This window comes from Gopherus flavomarginatus, chromosome 9 (genome assembly GCF_025201925.1).
Source record: "Gopherus flavomarginatus isolate rGopFla2 chromosome 9, rGopFla2.mat.asm, whole genome shotgun sequence".
Taxonomy (NCBI): Eukaryota; Metazoa; Chordata; order Testudines; family Testudinidae; genus Gopherus; species Gopherus flavomarginatus.
The window spans coordinates 12056709-12076454 of NC_066625.1; the positions used below are offsets into that span (position 1 = coordinate 12056709).

The 19746-nt window shown below is 44.4% G+C and overlaps 1 protein-coding gene across 3 annotated transcripts in view; it reads left to right on the forward strand.

The window, feature by feature from the left end:
• MAD1L1 (mitotic arrest deficient 1 like 1) overlaps positions 1–19746 on the forward strand; it is a 543068-nt gene that overhangs the window by 367447 nt on the left and 155875 nt on the right. For 2 of the 3 annotated variants that reach the window (XM_050966318.1, XM_050966316.1), the window contains exon 16: positions 5652–5859. In XM_050966318.1, the coding sequence (XP_050822275.1) occupies positions 5652–5859 (208 nt within the window). Of the gene's footprint in view, positions 1–5651; positions 5860–11410; positions 11635–19746 lie in introns of those variants that run through there. The other variant, XM_050966319.1, reaches the window with a different exon arrangement.

Sequence of the window (19746 nt, forward strand, 5' to 3'; positions counted from 1 at the left end):
TATGTTGCTTATCTTTTTCCAGGCCCTTGCTCCTGACCAGCATGGGGCTCCAGGCTCCATTTTCCCTTCAAATGGTGCTGGGATTTGGATGCTCCTTTGCAGTCCAGTATCCTTAGCCGCTGCCTACCATGTCCGTGCTTAACGCCAATCTAGAACACTTCTGGCCTTCTGAAATTTAGAGGAAAGTTTCATGTGAAAGGAGTCATGGTACAATTTTTGCGGTCTAATATTAATGTATACACACCACTGAACCCTTGTTATCTGAAGTTATGATGTCCCCTACTATGCAAAATTTGTATTGAAAGGTTTCCCCCTTTGTCTGAAACCCTGGTATTGTAAATAAATTCTAGATTTCCCAAATGACCTTCTACTGAGTGCTTTACATTATTATATTTTTATGAGAGGCAGTGTGGTCCAGTGGCCAGGAAGAGGACTAGGATTTGGAAGACCTGGGTCTGTTTCCAGCTCTGTCACTGCCCTGCTGTTTGATCTTGGACAAGATAACTCATCTGTCTGTACCTCTTTCCTCTCCCACCCTTAGTTGTCTCATCTATTTAGATTATAAACTATTTGGGGAACAGGCAGTCTGTACAGCTCCTAGCACAATGGGACCCCATCTCACTTGGTGCCTCTAGATGCTACCGCTATAGAAAACATATATAATAACATTTTAGCCCTAGGGGAAAATAGTGATCTGCACTGTGTAGAATAAAGAGGAAGCCATTGTCCCTATCCTGATGCTGGAAGGAACAGAGCAAATATGATAGTGATCTTTCCCAGAAATTTAAACGGATTGTTTCTATCATGACCATAAGATACTGTCTTCATACCACAGCAGGTTTTTAAATGGGTGCCTATCTGTAAATGAAGTGTAATGTCAGACTAATGAATTCACCAACTATGTCAGGAGAGCTGGTGAGCCCCTAGGACTGAGATTGCATTCCAGTGCTGATTTAAGAATATGTTCTGGCAAGGGTATGTGTTATAAACGAGAGGGAATGTACTGGGCTTGTAGAGAGTTAAGTTTTGTGGCAATGCCTTAGAAAAGCTAGACTGTATTACACAGAAAGAAATTGGAGTAAACAAACTAGTGCCTAGCAGGTCAAAGTGGTCTCAGCAGGGAACGTGTCAGTAATCTCCAATATTGTCTGTTTTTTTCAGTTTAGTATCCAGCACATGATTGTGTGAGAGGAGCTAGGTTAAGGTGCTCAGATCCTGCAGTGGTGGATGCAGCATAACATCCTAGTTGAAGAGAGTGGGAGCCACACCTTGGATCTTGTAAACATTTTTATGGGATGAGTGTGTCTGGGAATACCAGCGTCCTCTCATCAGGCAACCAGTGCGGTTAATTGTGATTTTGAACCTCTTGCCTTCCCTGGAAAGCAAAGTGAGGGCAAAGACTGTGGAGAAAACTCCTTGACTCAGGACCTGCCAGTTAGCCTGCCTGTGTAATAGGGGAGGGGAAGGAGAGTCCTGTGTTCAAATGATCTTGGGTAGGTCGCTGCCTCAGGGAACAATCCACATTCATAGATGCTGATGGTGTGGTATGTTTGCCAGGGACAACTTGCCTGATAAACTGAGCGGGGGCTGGGGGCGGGAAATGTCTGAGATTCCAGCTCCTGGAGGGTCATGGCCACATGGTGTAGAGTTTGTAAGGCTATTTTCTTCTTCAATGGTGAGGGATGGCAGGGAATAGCCTAATCCTCACCAATGTGTGCCCCAGTGGGAAGGGATAGCTCAGTGGTTTGAGCATTGGCCTGCTAAATCCAGGTTGTGAGTTCAGTCCTTGAGGGGGAAATTTAGGGATCTAGGGCAAAAATCTGTCTGGGAATTGGTCCTGCTTTGAGCAGGAGGTTGGACTAGATGACCTCCTGAGGTCCCTTCCAACCCTGATATTCTATGATTCTTCTCAACTTTGATCTGTTCAAAAACTTTTGCTCCTCAGTCTGTTCCTCCCCCGAATTCTGAATAATCTTTACTCTTTGTCTACATGATCACAGGCGTCCTAGCCAGTTCTCAGCCCTGGCTGCCTCTCATCCTCTTTAGGAGGCAGCTGCAGGGAGTGGTTCTGGGAGATGAGTTCATGTTAGTTAGAGATCAGACAGCCAGCAGGGGGCCAGTGAGGAGCTGTAGGGCACTACTGGGCTCAGAGTACAGCAGCATTCCGGCTAGCTGCCTGCCAGCGACAGTGTACGCCCACACACATGCATACCGCTCACACCCAATCCCAAGCAGGCTCGCCTTCCCTCACAAACACCCCTGCTGTCATACATACCCACTTACACAGATACTCTCCCCCTCCTTCCCTTCCGAGACAAAACCTAGCAGCCAATGTTCAATAGGGACAGGGCCAGCTCCAGACATCAGCAAAACAAGCAGGTGCTTGGGGCGGCACATTTCTAGGGGCGGCATTCTGGCACCGGCCATCATAGGTGCTGACTCTGGGGCATGGGGAAAAAGTGCCCCAGCTCGCCTCCGCCTGCTCCCCTGAGCGTGCCACCAACGCTCCACTTCTCTCCCTCCCTCCCAGGCTTGCTGCACATGAAACAGCTGTTTCGCGCAGCAAGTCTGGGAGAGAGGAGAAGCCAAGTGGCGGGGTGCTCAGGGGAGGCGGCAGAGGTGAGCTGGAGCAGGGAGTGGTTCCTCTATCCCCTGTGCCCCACCACCCTAGCTCACCTCTGCTCCACCTGCTCGCCTGAGCAGGGGGAGAAGCAGAGCGGTGGCGCCCCCGGGGGAGCAGGTGGAGCGGAGGTGAGCTAGGGCGGGAGGTCGCGGGGGGTCTCCAGGAAGCAATGGGTGGGGGGAATGAGGCATGCCCGGGGGAGGAGGCGGGGCTAGGGACTTGGGGAAGATGTTCGGAAGGGGTGGAGTTGGGGTGGGGCTGGGGGCAGAGGGGCACGGAAAAAGGGGGGGGGGCGGACAAAATTTTTTTTGCTTGGGGCGGCAAAAATCCTAGAGCCGACCCTGAATAGGGAAGTTGCGACTAATTCCTAGAGGGAAAGCAGAGCCAGGGAGTAAAGTGCTTTGAGCTGCTTGTCCTTTTCCTGCGGGGAAGGAGCTTCAGAGAGTGAGGCGCATACCTGCCAAGAGCTCCAGGACACCAGGCCTGCCTGGGATAGATGTTCAGAACGTGGCACTTATATACTCTTTTACTTTGTCTGCAGAGTCCCTGTCACCAACATGTTTTCCATGGGAATATTACTAAAACAGGGAAGCCGTATAACAGTAAGAGCCACTAGAGAGCACTAAAACAACTGTAGATATTTAACCCTTAAAGTTCTGTTTCCCTCACTGACACTCTGCTCTAAAAAGGAAGAGGGGAAAATTTGTCTTTTATTTGCTGTTTTTTTCCCTTACTGACTGTGAGATCAAGCATGAAGTGTAAATTCTAGCGGGTAAGTAGTGTCAAGAAAATGTCAGGCAACAGGTTGTAGAGTTAGTTAATAAGATGAAATTGGTGGATATCACACACAACCTTTAGGATCTTCAGTTAATACAGATCAATGTAATTGAATTTATAGAAAAATCAATGTACATAAGCCTAAGATTAAGATAAGTACAGTAAAGTGGTTCCTTGCATTGTTCAGACTTAGAGTCTTACACTGGGCATATTTAAACCTTATGGAAACCATCAGAAACAAAAATGGAAGAAAAAAGTAAGTAGACATCCCCCAAGAGGATGGCATGTGGGGCCAGACTTCCTACATGATTATCCCATGGCGTCATCCCAGTGTCCCACCACAGGATGGGTTTGACAACCTTTTATACACCTTTCCCTATTCCACTCACATACATCCAGGACCATATTGAATCAAGTCCAGTATCATCCTTTTATTCATATTGGTATTCTAGGAGACCAATTTTAGGGTTCTGGTCGTCCATAATTACATTTCCGACAATTAACCCAACTATTTGCGTCAGTCCCTTTTGCAATAATTTAGGTACATCAATACAATTAGCTCTTACTACAAAAAGCCTCTAAGATGCTACCTCTTTGTTTGTGTTTTACTTATTTATCACCAAATGCATTACTAAACTATCACAAGAGACATAGTGTAAGATTTTATAAAGTTAGGTCAAACATATATAATTCCATAACCTTTGGTCAAGCTCATTAATACTCATGCTATCTTATACCAACTGCCAACTTCAGTAGGGCTCACTCCAATCCCTCAACATTTAATGCTTAAGACCTATCGCCCAGCCTATTGTTAATATATATATTCTGGTTTATGTACTTGTTTGTTGCAGCGTTGATAACTTCCATATTATTTTTCCCAAAGTTATAAACCCTCCAATATCAGGTCAGGGTCAATGGTCAACAAGATTAGTAGGTTGAACAGCCTTTTTGTTTAACATGGCCAAAGAAGAAGAGTTTTTACTTTTCAGAAATGCAGACATTGACCACTTTAGTTCCTATTATTTTACCAGACGAGCCTACAACACAACAGTGTCAAGTGAAATCTGGAACAGACTGTATAGCAAGCATCGCAGTATCTGTAGGGAATGTTTCTAGTGGAGAGAAAAAGTTCCTGATAGTCAAGACTCCTGGGTTCTCTGCCTGGCTTAGCCAGTGAGCTGTTGTATGATAGTGCTCAAGTCCTTTAGCCTCCCTGTTCCTCAGTTTGACTGTCTGTAAACTGTTTAAACATCTAGTGCATTTTTAGTGCTAAATAAAAAATAAGGTTGGGATAATACTTACCATACGCTTGGGTTGAGATTAATTATTGTTTGCGAATTCACTTTTGAAACTCAGATGTCATGGAAGTGTAAAATATTATCATGTTAAACACCTTTTTATGCAGTCCACATTTCTGGACTTCAGCTAAGCAGGATGCAGTGAGAGCCACGGTGAGCAGAGGTTTTGCTCACTGCTTTTTGCAGTCCAGGTGAAGATCATGTCTTTGAAACCACAAGTATAATATCAGTGTTGCCCTCTCACTTTGAAGGGATATTAATCCATTATTTTAGGATTTGGCTCACTGGTTAAGCTGCTGTAAATCTAATTCACCTTCAAGAAAAGTGTAAAATGAAATGTCTCTACTTGCTTGGGACAGACTGATACAACTCACTAAGGACTCCAGCACTGGACTCCTGTGGACATCAGACTTGTACTAATAAATTAGGCTGGCACTGTGTGTCCTGCTGTAGTTTAAGGCTTCATTATCAACTCCTGCCATCAGGGGATTTCAAATGCAACCATAAAACTTCATTTCTGGAGTTAAACCTAACAAGGAAGGTGTCATCCAGGAGCAAGTTCTGTTCAATCGAAACAGTGGTTCTCAAACTTTTGTACAGGTGACCCCTTTCACACAGCACATCTCTGAGTGTGACTCCCCCGCTTATAAATTAAAACACTTAAAAAAAATCTAACACTGTTATACATGTTGGAGGAGAATCAGGGGTTGGAGTGGCAGCTGAGCTCTCATAACTCATGACCCTCCGAGGGGTCGAGAACCCCTGAGTTAAAAGGCTTTTACTGAGGGAAAGCAGCCCCTTCTCTGACTGGTTTTCATTGCTGGAATTGTGACATCAGTGCTCTGTAAATGTACAATGTCCCATGTGTGTTACTGCTGTGTTTTGCCTCCTTGTGCAGTGTGTGGGGACTCGGGCCAGTTACACAGATTGCATACCATCTTTGGATTTTGCAGGGTGACTATGACCGCAGTAAAACCAAAGTGCTTCACTTCAGCATGAATCCAGCAAGCCTGGCCAAGCAGCAGCGAAAGGAGGAGCAGCACCAGCTTCAGGAGGAGTGTGAGAGGCTGAGAGAGCTTGTCAGGGTCCTGGAAGGAGGAGGCTCTGTCCCTGGGAATCTGGAGATGGTTGGAAGTTTGCAGTCACCCCAAGAAGTTGCAGGTACTTTGCTGGCCTCTAGCTGTGTGTCTGTCTTATCTCATATATATATATATATATATATATATATATATATATACATACATATACACATACACACACACATACAGTAAATGAAGCGACCTTGGCTGGGCAGTGGTGATAGAGGACACAAAGGAAATATCTCCTTCCTTTCATGGCTGGACTTATTGCTGGAGGTCTCGTGGATAGCACAAAATAATTCAGCTATGGAGAAATAAGTGGCTGAAATCTTTTCTGACCTGGTTTAAAACAAACAAATATTGTTTGTCAGTATATATGTGCCCCATTAATCACAGCGAAATTCACTACTCGTGAAAATAGTACATCTACACTTCACAGAGTCTCAGACTCTGCTGAGGTACAGCATCTTTCTTCCATTCAAATACAGGACTGAGACCTTATAATACAGTAGCTGTGAGGTTCAGCACCCTCCCGTACACAGTCAAAAACTGTAAATCAGGGTAACAAATTTAGCAAAGTCTGACTTGTCACCTAAAGCCCTGAGAAGTGACTGGGCAGAGTTGATTCACACTGCAGAACCCAAGAGATCTAACTATTGAAACTCAGACCCACATGTACTTGCCCTCAAAACTTCCTTGCTGTAGCTGAAGAGAAAAATAAATCAATCTACACAATGGACGGAAGAGCTGTGGGGAGCTATCGTGTTGTGATGCTGGCAGTGCATGGAAGGTTAGTGCCTGCAGGGAATGATGCTCTTTAAGGTGTGTGGCGCAGAAGACAGTGCTTTTCTCTAAGGCTGCATGTGTAGGAAATTTGTGACCCGTGAGCCTTCTCAGCCTTTGTTTAAAGAAATCCGCAATGGAAGTGGCTCTCATTGTTATGGCACTGAAGTACTCTGAAAGTAGCCTGCTAGTTTTTCCATTAGCTGAAATGATAGTATTTCATTATTGGGTTTATCCCAACATCTCAGTGGATTATGGCACTAAATAAGTACAAATAATTACACAGAAAATCTAGGTGTCTGAGTAAGGTGTGGCATTAACTGCTTCTCTGTGGGGAGGGAGGGTTAAGAGGTCACTAAGGCTACAGGTGCAGACTCAGTCCATTCGCACAGTTGTTTATCTATTCATGGTAGCACCCACTAAGTGCTAGGTGCTTTCCGAACATTTAAGGAGCACTGTTCCCACTCCAAGGAGTTTTCAGTGTAAGGATCCCAGAGAGAGAGGGAATTCTCAGGGATAGTGTTTGCACTGCAATTCAAATCTGGATGTTACTGTTTAAATTACAATAAGCGTGGCTGTGTAGTGCCTGTCTCCCTTTATGCTTCTGCATAGTCTAGTGCATCTAATGCTGCAGATCTATATGTGGGTGTCACTGCTCCCCAAACCCAGAGGGTATTGTTACCATCAGTGGCAGAGAGGATGCAGAGGTGAGGTCATATGTTTGGCTCTGCCACTGCTGAATGAATTTCTGAGGTATAATATAAAGTAATTAGACCATTTCCTCTGGCGGGGGGTATATTTCTCGTATATGCCCCCTGTGATTTGCTGTTCATATTTATTCCACATCCTGTCCCTCAGTTTGCTTGTAGCTGTTCGTCAGGCGTCTCTGTGCCAGAATGCTACCAAGTTTGTCTGTAGCTCATGGTGGATACATTTTTAAGTTGTTTTCTATTCTTTCTTTGGTTCTGACAGTAAAACAAACAGCTCTCTGGGTTTCAGTTTATTTTCAGCTAGTCATGTCTATGTCTTTTGTGTCCCTTCTCTCCCGAGCCTTCTGCTGCGTCATTCTGACTTTTGTTTGCTGACTTGTATGGAAGAGAGACAGTCAGTTGCAGTGTCTAGCGGGGTCAGATATGCTTTTGGCTGCAGTCTCTAGTGATTGTTTATCACAGTCACAGGAGGGACCCTTGCAGCCTCCAGGTGCATCTCAGTGCATAGGGAAGTATTCATGTAAACAAAATAGAAAAAATAGCTAAGAGCAATGCACTGAGAGGGACCCCTGGACGGACTGTGTGATCAGAGGGAACAGACATGCTATTGGTTTGCATAAAGAAGAAAAAGAAGAGCCCCCTTTTCTCATGTTTCATGACCATGTGTGAATCATTCTCATGTAGAGACACTGCTGACAACAATGCAGGAATCAATTTAATGCCTTTATTTTGCTGCACAGCCATGCTTGTTTTCAGTGACGTATTCTTGTTGCCATTGAAAAGAATGACAATATTGGGATGTGCCCCGGTATGTTGGGCTAGACAGGTGGAGCGCTATTCGAAGACATGCATGATACTGTCACATCACTTAGCACTGAAAGGGCTAGTTACACCTGTTTCTCACTGTCCTAGGGATGCTTAGAAAACATAGATAACTATGTCACCAAAAAAATTCAGCCCAGGTGGGGAATGAGAGATCCTCCTCTTTCTCTTTTCATGGGGATGAAATCATAAGAACATCACCTACAAGGAATGGTGGTGGAGCAGTCCTGCCATGTGCCTTCCAGTGTAGCTTGTATACAAGATGCAACTGAATGGCTTGCTGGGGAAACTCTCTTTGTTCACACTGACTGTCATTGGTGTTACTGGAGCTTATGGTGAACAGTAAGGGGCTGATTTTTACTGAAGCCATAGGGATCCAATGTTTCCATGCAAAATGTCATGAACTGAATATTTGCATCACTGTTTGGAACAGTTGTTGTATCTACCTTTGCAAGGAGATGGGTAGGTTCAGCACTCTAAACTTTGGAGGTGGGCAAACTCTCCAGGTTAGGGCTGAACTGCACTGGTAGAGTTGGATAGAGGAAAACCTTGGACTGATTTCTCCTCCTACAGGAAAAGAGCGGCTGTGTAGGTCAGGGTCAAAAAGACAATGAGGGCCTGTCATAAACAGATAGTTAAGGGTTAATGTCTCTTTCCCCTGTAAAGGATTAACAAACAGTGAACCTGGAACACCTGACCAGAGGACCAATCAGGAGACAAGATACTTTCAAATCTCGGTGGAGGGAAGCCTTTTGTTTGTGTTTGTGGGTTTTGCTTTGTTCTCTCTCTGGGCCCTGAAAGTGACCAGACGTGCAACCAGGTTTCTTGCCAATCTCTCTGCTACAGTCTCTTATATATTCAGAATAGTGAGTATTAGGTAGGAAAGGCGGTTATAGTCTTTTGATGGTTTTCTGTATTTGCAAACGTGTATTTTGCTGGATGGATTTTGGTTGATATTTGTGCTGGGGGGAGACTTCTCTCTAGTGTCTATAAGCTGAAACACCCTGTAATATTCCATCTTGAGTTACAGAGATAAATTTTACTTTTTAATTCTTTTATTAAAAGTTTTTTTTCTTTTAAAAGACCTAATTGATTTTTTTCCCTTGTTAAGGCTCAAAGGAACTGAGTCTGTACTCACCAGGGAATTGGTGGGAGAAGGGAAGGAGGAGTGGGGGGAGGAAAGGTGAATTTCCTCTGTGGTTTAGATTCACGGAGCTTGAATCTGTCTATCTCTCCAGGATAGCCCAGGGAGGGAAAGCCTGGAAGGGGGAGAAAAAACCTGATTTCTCTGTGTTGTGATTCAAGGAGTTTGAATCACGGTGATCTCCTAGTGTACCCAGGGCGGGAAAGATCTGGGAGGAAGAAAGGAGGGGGAGGGGAAATGGTTTATTCCCCTTTGTTGTGAGACTCAAGGAATTTGGGTCTTGGGGTCCCTAGGGAAGGTTTTTGGGGGGACCAGAGTGCCCCAAAACACTATATTTTTGGGCGGTGGCAGCCTATCAGATCTAAGCTGGTAATTAAGTTTAGAGGAATTCATGTTGGTACCCCATTTTTGGACTCTAAGGTTCAGAGTGGGAATAGAATACCATTACAGGGGCCATGTATAACTTTGCGTTCTAGCGCTTGGCAGGTAGGTGAATATAAACTTTGATTGTCACATTCTGCTAAGCCTTGTCCTTTAGCTGTACCCATATATGCTGAATGGGTCACTGTCAGAGATGAGAAATATGGGTGGCCTTTAGCCAATCATCTTTGCTATGTTCAGCAAGCTTGTCTGAGCTGCAATTATGCTTAAGGTTTGAAGGATTATAATTACAGCAACCAAAAAAGACATTAAGGACAATGATGTTGATGGTTTTGATGATAATGTGTTGGCTATTATTAAATTTCCTCTTTGGGCTCGAATGCAGCACGTTTTCTCTGACCACGGTTCCAATTCCTGGAGAGGTAATAATGAAATTATTATGGTGGACGCTAAAGCTCATTAAATGTGACTCTATTAAAAATCAAGGTTATATTGGACTTTAAATCTCTTTGAGCATAGCCACTGGAGGCTGCAGCACAGGTTGGCAACTTGCCATGGAGTTCAGTGGTCCTTTTCTCTCATTTATGCCGTAACAGTCTCTATTAAAATGGATAAGATGGCTATTGCAAAGGAGAATTTTGGACAGTATGAGCTATACCCACTTATTGTCCTCTATCTTGCAGTATAAAAATGGGACACAGGACCATGTAGTATTAATGGGGCAGACCTGGGGCAGCCCCATTATTGGAAAGGGCTATAACTTTATGGGTGGTTTGTTTCTCTTTTGGTGCCTTCTCGGATCTGGATTGTCTAACAGTGGAGTGTGGACCAAGGTCAAGCTGCCATCTGGGGAGCTCTAATTTTGCTGTCCCAAAAACGGAAGTGTAAATGATAATAGCTTTGAGAAGGTGAGGGAAGGGAAGCGGTGCCCAGGCTTGGAGTAAATGCCAATCCTTTTACCTTTTCTGTTTCCTAAATTCCTTCCCACTCCTTTTCCTGTTCCATGCTGTGTCTGCTGCATAGCAGAGGCTTTCCCCATCATCACTGCCAAGACAGGGCCTTGTAATGGAGATTATTAATTGGAATTAAATTGGGTAATGAATTAATATTAAAATAATCTAATTTTGTTGAATTGACTAGCCAGAGATGGCAAAATTTATCACTGTCCAACATTCCTGCGCTGATGATGAATGTGTCTGACTGCAAAGGAGGCCAGAAAGGGAATGAGTGGCATTTAAAAGTTGCACCTGTCTGCCCACTGTTGGTCCCTTTGTTTCCTGCTACCTGTTTACATTAGAGGGCCTGCACCTGTAAATTAAAAACAGAATCTGTCTGACAGCACATAGTTAGTGGATTTTTCTGTGCTTTAGTTTCTTTTGCCTGCATCCATATCATGCTGTGCTGTTTTGTCCTCGAATCTTGCTAGCTAAGTAAGGTTGGGCCAAGTGAGTGCTTCAGGAACTGATTTTGGTGCCTCAGTAGGTGGCACTCTTCCCTCTGAGTCAGTAACCAGGCAATTCCTCATTCTGATGATAGGGAGTGCCGTACTGTTGCAAGTGCCTTCTTTCTAATGAGACCTAACATCAAAGTCCAGGCCACTTGCTGTCACTTAAGGTGTCGTGTCACTTTTTGCAAGAGTAGGTTGTTAACCTTGGTGTCCTGACCAAATTCCAACCGAATTCTGCTTACCCTAAATCCCCCTGCAGTTTATAGAAAGCATTTTGTCACTTTCTGTCTTAAGCTGTTTGTAGTGCTTCTGTACGCTGATAATCTGCTGCTTTCTTCCACTGCAGAGGTGGCTGTGTTTCAGTGTTGGGGAAAATGATCCTGAGCCCTTATCTGCCTCACAGACATGTCCAAAGCATTTGGAGAACCCCAGATGAAAGATTCTATAGAAAGGCGGACTATTGGGAGGCAGTGTTGCCTAATGGATCGAGTACTGGACTGGGACTCAGGAGACCTGGTTGTGCTACTGGCCTGCTGGATGACCTTGGACAAATCATATCGCCTCTCTGTGCCTGAGTCTCCCCATCTGTAAAATGGGGGCAATGATGCTGTTGTGTTCTGTATAGTGCTTTGAGATCTACAGATGAAACGTGCTATAACAGAGCTAAGTGTTATAATTATATTACTACTTGTGGTGTTAATTTCTCCGTTTCAAGCTTCATAGCTCCCATGTTGGTCTGAATGATACATTAGGGCTGTGAATGAGCCGATAATGGACTGTTCATGAGAGAAAAATCATCCTGATTTCCCTCCCTATCATAACCCTGTCCCATCTTTCCAATCCAGGGCTATATATGGCTAGTTGGTATTGCTGTGTGTACCTTCATTTGCCCTACGTGGTTCCTGCATTTCAGTATTGACTAGGTTATAGTTGGTATCTAGACATTGCCTGTAAATGCTCTTCACATTATACTGAGTGATAATATGTTATAACAGCGGTTCTCAAACTGTGGGTCAGGACTCCATTTTAATGGGGTCGCCAGGGCTCACTTGGACTTGCTGGGGCGCAGGGCTGAAGCCTGAGTCCCATCCCCCGAGGCTGAAGCTTGAGGATTTCAGCCCTGCATGTTGGGACTCAGGTTACGGGCCCCCTGCCAGAGGCTGAAACCCTTGGGCTTCAGCTTCTTCTCCTGTCCCCCTCCCGTCGCCGGATCAGTGGGACTCAGGCTTCAGTCCCCTCTCTTGGGGTCTTGTAGTAATTTTTATTGTCAGAAGGGGGCGCGCTTCAGTGAGGTTTGAGAACCCCTGTATTAGAATGAACTTGGACAGCCCAGAAATAGGGAAAACATTTTACACAATGAAACCTCAACTTTTTGAGTGCCTTGTGCGTTCTATGTCCTTTTAACTGCACATGCTTTGCTCTTCTTTTGCTGGGACACTGAAATTACTGCATGTGCTTATAAGAACCATATCCCCAGGTGTGTATGGAAGCATGCTACTCAGAAGGGGTAAAAGCCAGGCATACGTATGGAACCCTTGCAAAATAAAGACTATATTACCTTTACGATATATAACTCCTCTCCTCCTAATGGATGCCAAAGCTCTTTATAGACAGCACAGGGATGAAGTCAACCACCACTGAAATACATCTACCTCTTCAGTGGGAACAATGCACCCATTCTATGGCAGCACGCCACAGGTCAATGGAAGAATGAAAGAAATGGGATCCAGAGCCTGCCTTAGTCTATGTGCATTGAAGAACTTAGAACCTAGGCAATCCAATGGTAGCCACAGACTGAATAAATCCCAGGGGATGCCTCAGTCTTGCAAGTTGTTGGAAGTGTATGAATGATGTGAGGCTCTAGTAAGACACTGAAGGCACTGTAAAAATCCAACAGCTGTCTGAGGAGTCAGAGGTTTGTAATAAATTCTGCAACTTAGTCCTTTTGTATTCACTGAATCTGTAATACTTGGCATCAATCAAAGGTTACCCCATGGAGAGCACTTATCCTTCCATGGTGAGCAGAGGAGCTGCACGTTTTCTTCCTTCCCCTTCTCTTCAGTAGGATTCATGTGTGGACTTTTAAAAAGCTAGCAGTCTTTTTGCTCATATGTGGGGAGGAGGGGACATGCTGTGCTGTGTTTATAGAGCTCTAGAGATCCCTCACCCGATATACAGAGTGTTTCTATTTTATGTACTTAATATGTTTTAAAAGCACCTGTCACCATCTCTCTGGGCATTGTATAAAAGTTAAAAACAATGATTAAAATAAAAGTTGAGCTGTTGGCCCGGAGAAAAGCAGCCACTTTGCCAGAAAAAAAGGAAGCAAACTAGCCCAAAAAGGAAATATAAAATAGGCGCAGATAAAGCGACTCAAATAAAAAGACCTTGGAGCCATTTACAAAGGGACTGTGGGCAGGGAAGGAGTTCCATAGACAGGACCCTGACTTCAGAATTCCTTGCTGTTGATCTAGATGAAACCTCAGAATGGAGATCTTAGCAAACATTTCAGGCATGTACTACGGAGGTGAAATAGTCACTCATTCTCTATGTAGATGCCATTTTAATCACAGTAGACTTACGTGACATAGCCTTGTTTTTGTCTCTGAAAGGGAAGGTTTGATGTTTGCCTTGGGTAGGGGGCAGGGGTAGAAGGAACCATTCTGGCTTCTGGGACCATGTAAGTCAAAGGACAGTGGGTGGATATTGCTGGAGAAGCATAGACTGGGACGGCTGACTTACACCTTGCTATATGTGTTGATGTAGAAAAGACACAGTGATAAAAACTCTGCATTTTTACATCTCTGCTCTGTGGAGGCTCTCAAGCCAGGACTGATTGTGATTCCTTCCTCCCAGACCAGCAGTAGGGAGAACAAGTAAGCCCCATTCCTTGCTGTCAAAAGTATCTTTTCAGGCTCCAGGAGTATCCTCATCAGTCTCTCTGTCACTGAAGGAAGTAATGCCAAAGGGACAGGGAGAGAAGTCATTGAGCAAGGAAGGGATCAAGTGGTCTCTTTCCTCATGTTCAAATTCCCCCCTCCCCTCCATATCCGGCATCAGATGCAATCTGCTATATTGTGGACAGGACCCAGGATGTCCATGGTTCTTGTATGTCTGTCTCTGGTGATGGTTTCTTTATAATCCACATATAAGATGTCAGGTGTCAATATGTTTAGCCTGTAGGCTTCAGTAATTTGGCAGTTCTGTTTGCTTAAGAGCTTTACTTTGTGTGTGTTTGAAACCAGATCCAAATATGCTGATTGTACAGCTCCCATCTTGGAGATGGCTGGATGCTTCTGCTGGATTCTTCTCTGCAGCCCTGCAGATCCCCTTAAGAAACAGAAATTCATTGTGATCTCAAACTGCCCTTTGGATCTTGTGGGATTGTAATATAAGCTGCCTGTTAAAGCAGTTTACATCACAGAGCAGCCTTTGATTAGGAGTGATGTGCCATAAGACTTCTGGTTGTACACAATTGAAAATGCTCTTTCATTCATCAGCAGGAATGAGAAGAAAGGCTTGTGCTGATGTCTCAGATTTGGGCCTACACAAATTCACTGACATTAGAAAAACCAGCCTGCCAATGTGGCAGAATGCTCCAGCAGAGGAGAGTCTTTGATCTTTGCTCTGCGCATTGTCATTGTATTGTATCTCCTCGAAATTAAAGCTTGTGAACAGCCCAGAGAGGTAGAAATCTATTAGAGAGAGTGTGCTGTGGGTGTCAAAGTTACAGGAAAAATGCACTGAGACTCATACTGTCAATGAGGTGATGGTTTCTGGGGCTGGGGTTATTCAGAATTTATTTGAGTGAGTGAGGGAAGACAGATAGGAAAGGGAAAATACTTGGTTTATTGAATTGATAGAAAAAGTTTCCGGCTTAACTAAATCCAAGATGATGGTGCTTCTGCATAGCAGAAAAACTTGCTTAATTCACTTTTTATCTCCAGAATCCTGAATTTCAATTTCCAGGTCAGCATTGTTGTCTGGGAGCCAAGATCTGGCTACATTCACGAGTAGAGGAAATCCACAGGCCTGTAATTCCAGATGAGTGGAGATGAAAAAATAGAGCAGCTCTTCTTGCTCCAAAATCGTAAGGGGGATTGAGGGTCAAATAAACTGCATAACCCAAAGGAAAACAAGCCATATGGGCTCGCTGTCTGCTGGGTTTGCTGTGCCTGCCTGGCTGTGAAGCCATTTCCCCTGGGAACGATAGTTTTCATTTGTCCGCCCAACATTTTAAAATTCTTGCTCCAATGCTTCAGGGGCTGCACATGAAGTGAAATATAGCTGGGCTCGGTATTCTAGAGGAGCAGCTGTATATAAGAAGTTTTTTTTTGACAAGTAAATTGATGACACTGCATTAGGTGAATGTGATGTGCAAACTTGTCACTAAAGTGTAAACATGGTGACAGCAGGACCAACAATTCCCAGCTTAATCAAGTAAACTGAGTAACACATTCTTTGAGCTATGAGGTATTAGAGACTGATTTCCATATTAAATGAAAGAAACACCATAAATTCAACACTTAAATTCATATTTTAATCACACAAAAGTCAGGAGATTCAAAGCTATGATTCCCACAGCAATTAGGTTGTCCCTCATATGCAAATGTAGCATTTTCAATTACTTTATTTATTTTGAACTTAATGTGCCTTAAAACACATTCAATGTCAGCCAACCTACAGCCATCATATAGAGTTGCCAACTTTCTAATTGCACAAAACCGAACTTCCTAGCCCCACCCCTTCCCCAAGGCCCTGCCCCCTGCTCACTATATTCCCCCTCCCTCAGTGGCTTGCTCTCCCCCATCCTCACTGGGCTGGGGCAGGAGGTTGGGGTGAAGGAGGGTGTTGAGGGCGCCATCAGGGGTTGCAGGCTAATGAACGGGGCCAGGGATGAGGAGTTTGGGGTGCAAGAGGTGGCAGTAGGGGCTCGGGGTTGGGGCATGGGTTTACCTCGGTTGGCTCCCAGTCAGCAGCACAGCAGAAGGGCTAAGGCAGGCTTCCTGCCTGTCCTGAGTCTGCGCTGCACCCTGGACGCAGCCAGCATGTCCAGCTCTTAGGTGGAGGCGCGGCAGGCAGCTCTGCGCACTGCTCTCGCCCACAGGCACCTACTCTGCAGTTCCCATTGGCTGCGGTTTCCGGACAATCGGAGTGCAGAGCCGGTGCTCAGGGCAGCGGCAGCATGTGGAGCCCCGTGGCTCCCCCACCTAGGATCCAGACCTGTTGGCTATTTCGGGGCGCAGCACAGATCTGGGACAGGTAGGGACTAGCCTGCCTTAGCTCCACAGCACTGCCGACCAGACTTTTTAATGGCCCGGTCGGCGGTTCTGACCAGAGCCGCCAGGCTCCCTTTTTGTCCAGCTGTTCCTTTTGAAAACCGGACATCTGGTCACACTACAGTCATAGGAAATATAACTTTGAATATCCTTACTTTGAAACTGGACTGAGACTTTGAGGCAAGAAAAAAAGAGTTTCTAGTTCTGTTTCAAAATAAAGAATAATATAAACAAGACACAGACAATCTCACCCTTAATGTTGCATTAAGCAGGCAGGCAGAGCCTGATCAAACCCCCACTGAAATCAATGGAAATTTCTCCCATTTATGTCAATAGGCTTTCAGTCAGGCCCTTAATTTCCTCCTCTTTTTTAAAGGAATAAACTTTATTTAACTGCCAGGTCACACAAATACACTTGCACCGTTAAGAAATCCATCAGTCTATGGATTCAATCCTTGCTGTGTATATTGGTTGCAGCACTGATCATGTATTCAGGTAAACATTCAGTATACAGCTATGATTATCTCTGCATGCTAGTGTGCCGATATATCCGTGCTTGTTCCCTATACTCACTGAAAACTATTCAAGTGACACGTCTGAAGACTTTTTTAAACTTTGAATTAGATTACAAAAGAATATGTCTGAAAAGTTTGACTGATGGATACACTTTTCTTCCTAATCATGAATAATAATTCAGACCACTGAAAAATGATCAAGCAAAGTTTTGTTAAGACTTTCCAGATCAAACCTCTTCTGGGCTGAGAACAAACAGGTGGAATTTTAGTTTAAAAGAAAATCTATTTGGAAAGTAATCAGTGTATGTAAATAGAAGATTATAATTACTGTGCCATCTTATCCGTGACACTATCATCAGTACCATGATGCTGTATAAATTCATAGCCTTTTGAATCTGGTGCTGAGATAAAATGCACATTCTTCACTTAATATATTCAGATCTACCCTCCCTCCACTGCTAATGCCAAGATGGACTTGGCAGCTGGTCCAGAAGGTTAACAAATGAGGACTCTAGAGAAGCAGTGGGAGGGGAAGTTAGTTCGAAAGTTATGGACCCTTCCTGGAGAACATCCAGACAACATCCCTATCTCTTTCAAACTGAGGGCATGCTCCAGCTCAAGTGCCCCTGCTGTTAGCAGCCTCATCTGGGAAGAAGGGAATCTCTACACGGGTCTGCACTACACACTTATGGCAGTATTGCTGCATCACTCGGGGTTGCGGAAAATCCACCCCCCTGCGCAATGCAGTTATGCCAGCCAAACTCCTGGTGTAGGCAGCGCTGTGTTGATGGGAGGGCTTCTCCTGTTGACACAGTTGCTGCCTCTCTGGAAGGGGAGGTACCTACGCCAAAAGGAGAAACTCTCCTGCCAGCATAGGTAGTGTCTTTGCTAAGCGCTACAGTGGCACAGCTGTAAGTGTTGACAGGCCCTCAGAGACAGAGGTTTAAAACCATCTCAACACCTTTAAATGAAACCCAGCACCCCCATGAATTCCCCCTGGAAATGTATTGGCAACCAGTGCAGAATCCTAGAGCACTTCTCTTATGAGCTCTCTGTCTGTAACAACCTAATAAGTGGGCGGCTGATTCTGCGCTAGCTTTGGCTTCCATGTGCTCTCATCTTGTATTACAGTGAATAGTCTAACCCCAAGGTGACAAAGGTATGGCTTGCTGTGGCACGGTTCAGCTCAGAGAGCAAAAGTCACACTCATCTCTGTCTGATTGATAAAAAGGCTCTTGACTACAGCTTCCATCTGAGCATACAGGAGCTGCCCAGCATATTTAAGACAAAACCAGACCCTCCTGATATGATGCATGCGCTCCCTTAGTCAGCAGATGCCGATACAGTCTTCACCAACTCCTCCAGCTGCTTCCCCTAGCTTCTCCACATCATCTCAATGCTGTCTGGACTGAACCTCAATTTGCTAACCCTCAGCCCCCCCAGACCCATATAGGCAATTGGTCATTTGTTCCACTGCACGAGCCTGGTCGGACATAATGGAAACACAACTGGATGAAATAAACCTGCAGAATAACAGCAGCTGACTGCAGAATATCCCCTCACTGATTCTCTTAATAGCCTCATACACATATTGAATAAAAGGAGTGGCTAAATGCATCCATGCAGTACCAAGTGTAGCAGGTTCCCTAGGCCGGGTAACTGCCCAAAACTACCCTGTTAGATGATCAGATAATACCGTGATGAGTACACAGTATAAGAACTTAAATAATATAGAATAGAGACCTCCATAAAGAAAGGATCAGAGGCACTCAAGCGACTTCATCCATCCTTGCTAGAGACTGCAGATGTGTCATCAAAACTTCATGATTAGTGGCATCAAAGGCAGCTGACAGATCTAAAAGAATCAGCATAGGCACTTTGAATAGGTTGATAATGTTGATGATGTGTAATTCCCTTATTAGACTTTGTTGTATTGTTATCTTTGATTATAATGAAATGAGATAGAATTTGAAAAAATTGTTTTCAAAAGAGCAAACTTTAGCAGAGCAGAGTTTGGAAAGTGTATTTTAAACCGGCAGTAGTGTTCACTAGGTCTTCTCCCACATAATAGAGGTATGCCAAGGTGGCTTCATCCTTGGAGTCCATTTTAGCCAGAAACCCGTGGTGGATGGGGTTGTTTCCCTTGACACGTGAGTCAAGTTCTATCACCTCCCCAAGACATGGGGCATATGCCGCAGGGATTTGTTAGCTCCCCAAAGCATGGGCTCGGGTATCTGTGGTGCTCCTAGTTTGGCAATTCTTCCACACCTTCATTCTAAGCCACTCTTTTGTGCTTTAGGATCCTTCCCTTTCCACACCCCCAAAATAGATCATTGGATTTGGGGCAGTGCTAAGTTGGGACTGACAACACCAACTCTTTCCATGAGTCCCGTTAGAATTTCCAGTCAGACCGAAAGTTTGCCAGGTCCCAAGGTTTGGTTCCAGCTGGTGACATTCTCAGCTAAATGCAGAGAACTTACTCAGTAGCTGGAAATGAATTAAAAATGGTAACTACAGTATCTTGACCACACTTTGGCTAGACAGATGGCCATGAGTCCCAGCTCTAACTCCATATTGGTTAAAAATTGAGAACCATCCATGTACCAGGCCCTGCAGTATTGTAACTATATCAGCAGCTGCCCCCTTTATTATTGTAAGCATAGGTGTTTCTTAATGGTAGGACAAATGAACAGTTAGCAAAGAGTAGGAGAAAAGTGTTTAGAAATCTGTACACTTGCACTGAAGGCTTATAAAAATTCTCCCTCTGCTGTGTGCATGGTTTAAAATTGGAATGTTTGACACTTAACAAAACCTGGATAATTCTTTGTTGTTTCCCTTTAATGTTCAGAATGCAAGGGAAGGGTTTCTGTGACAAGCTGGAGAAGTAT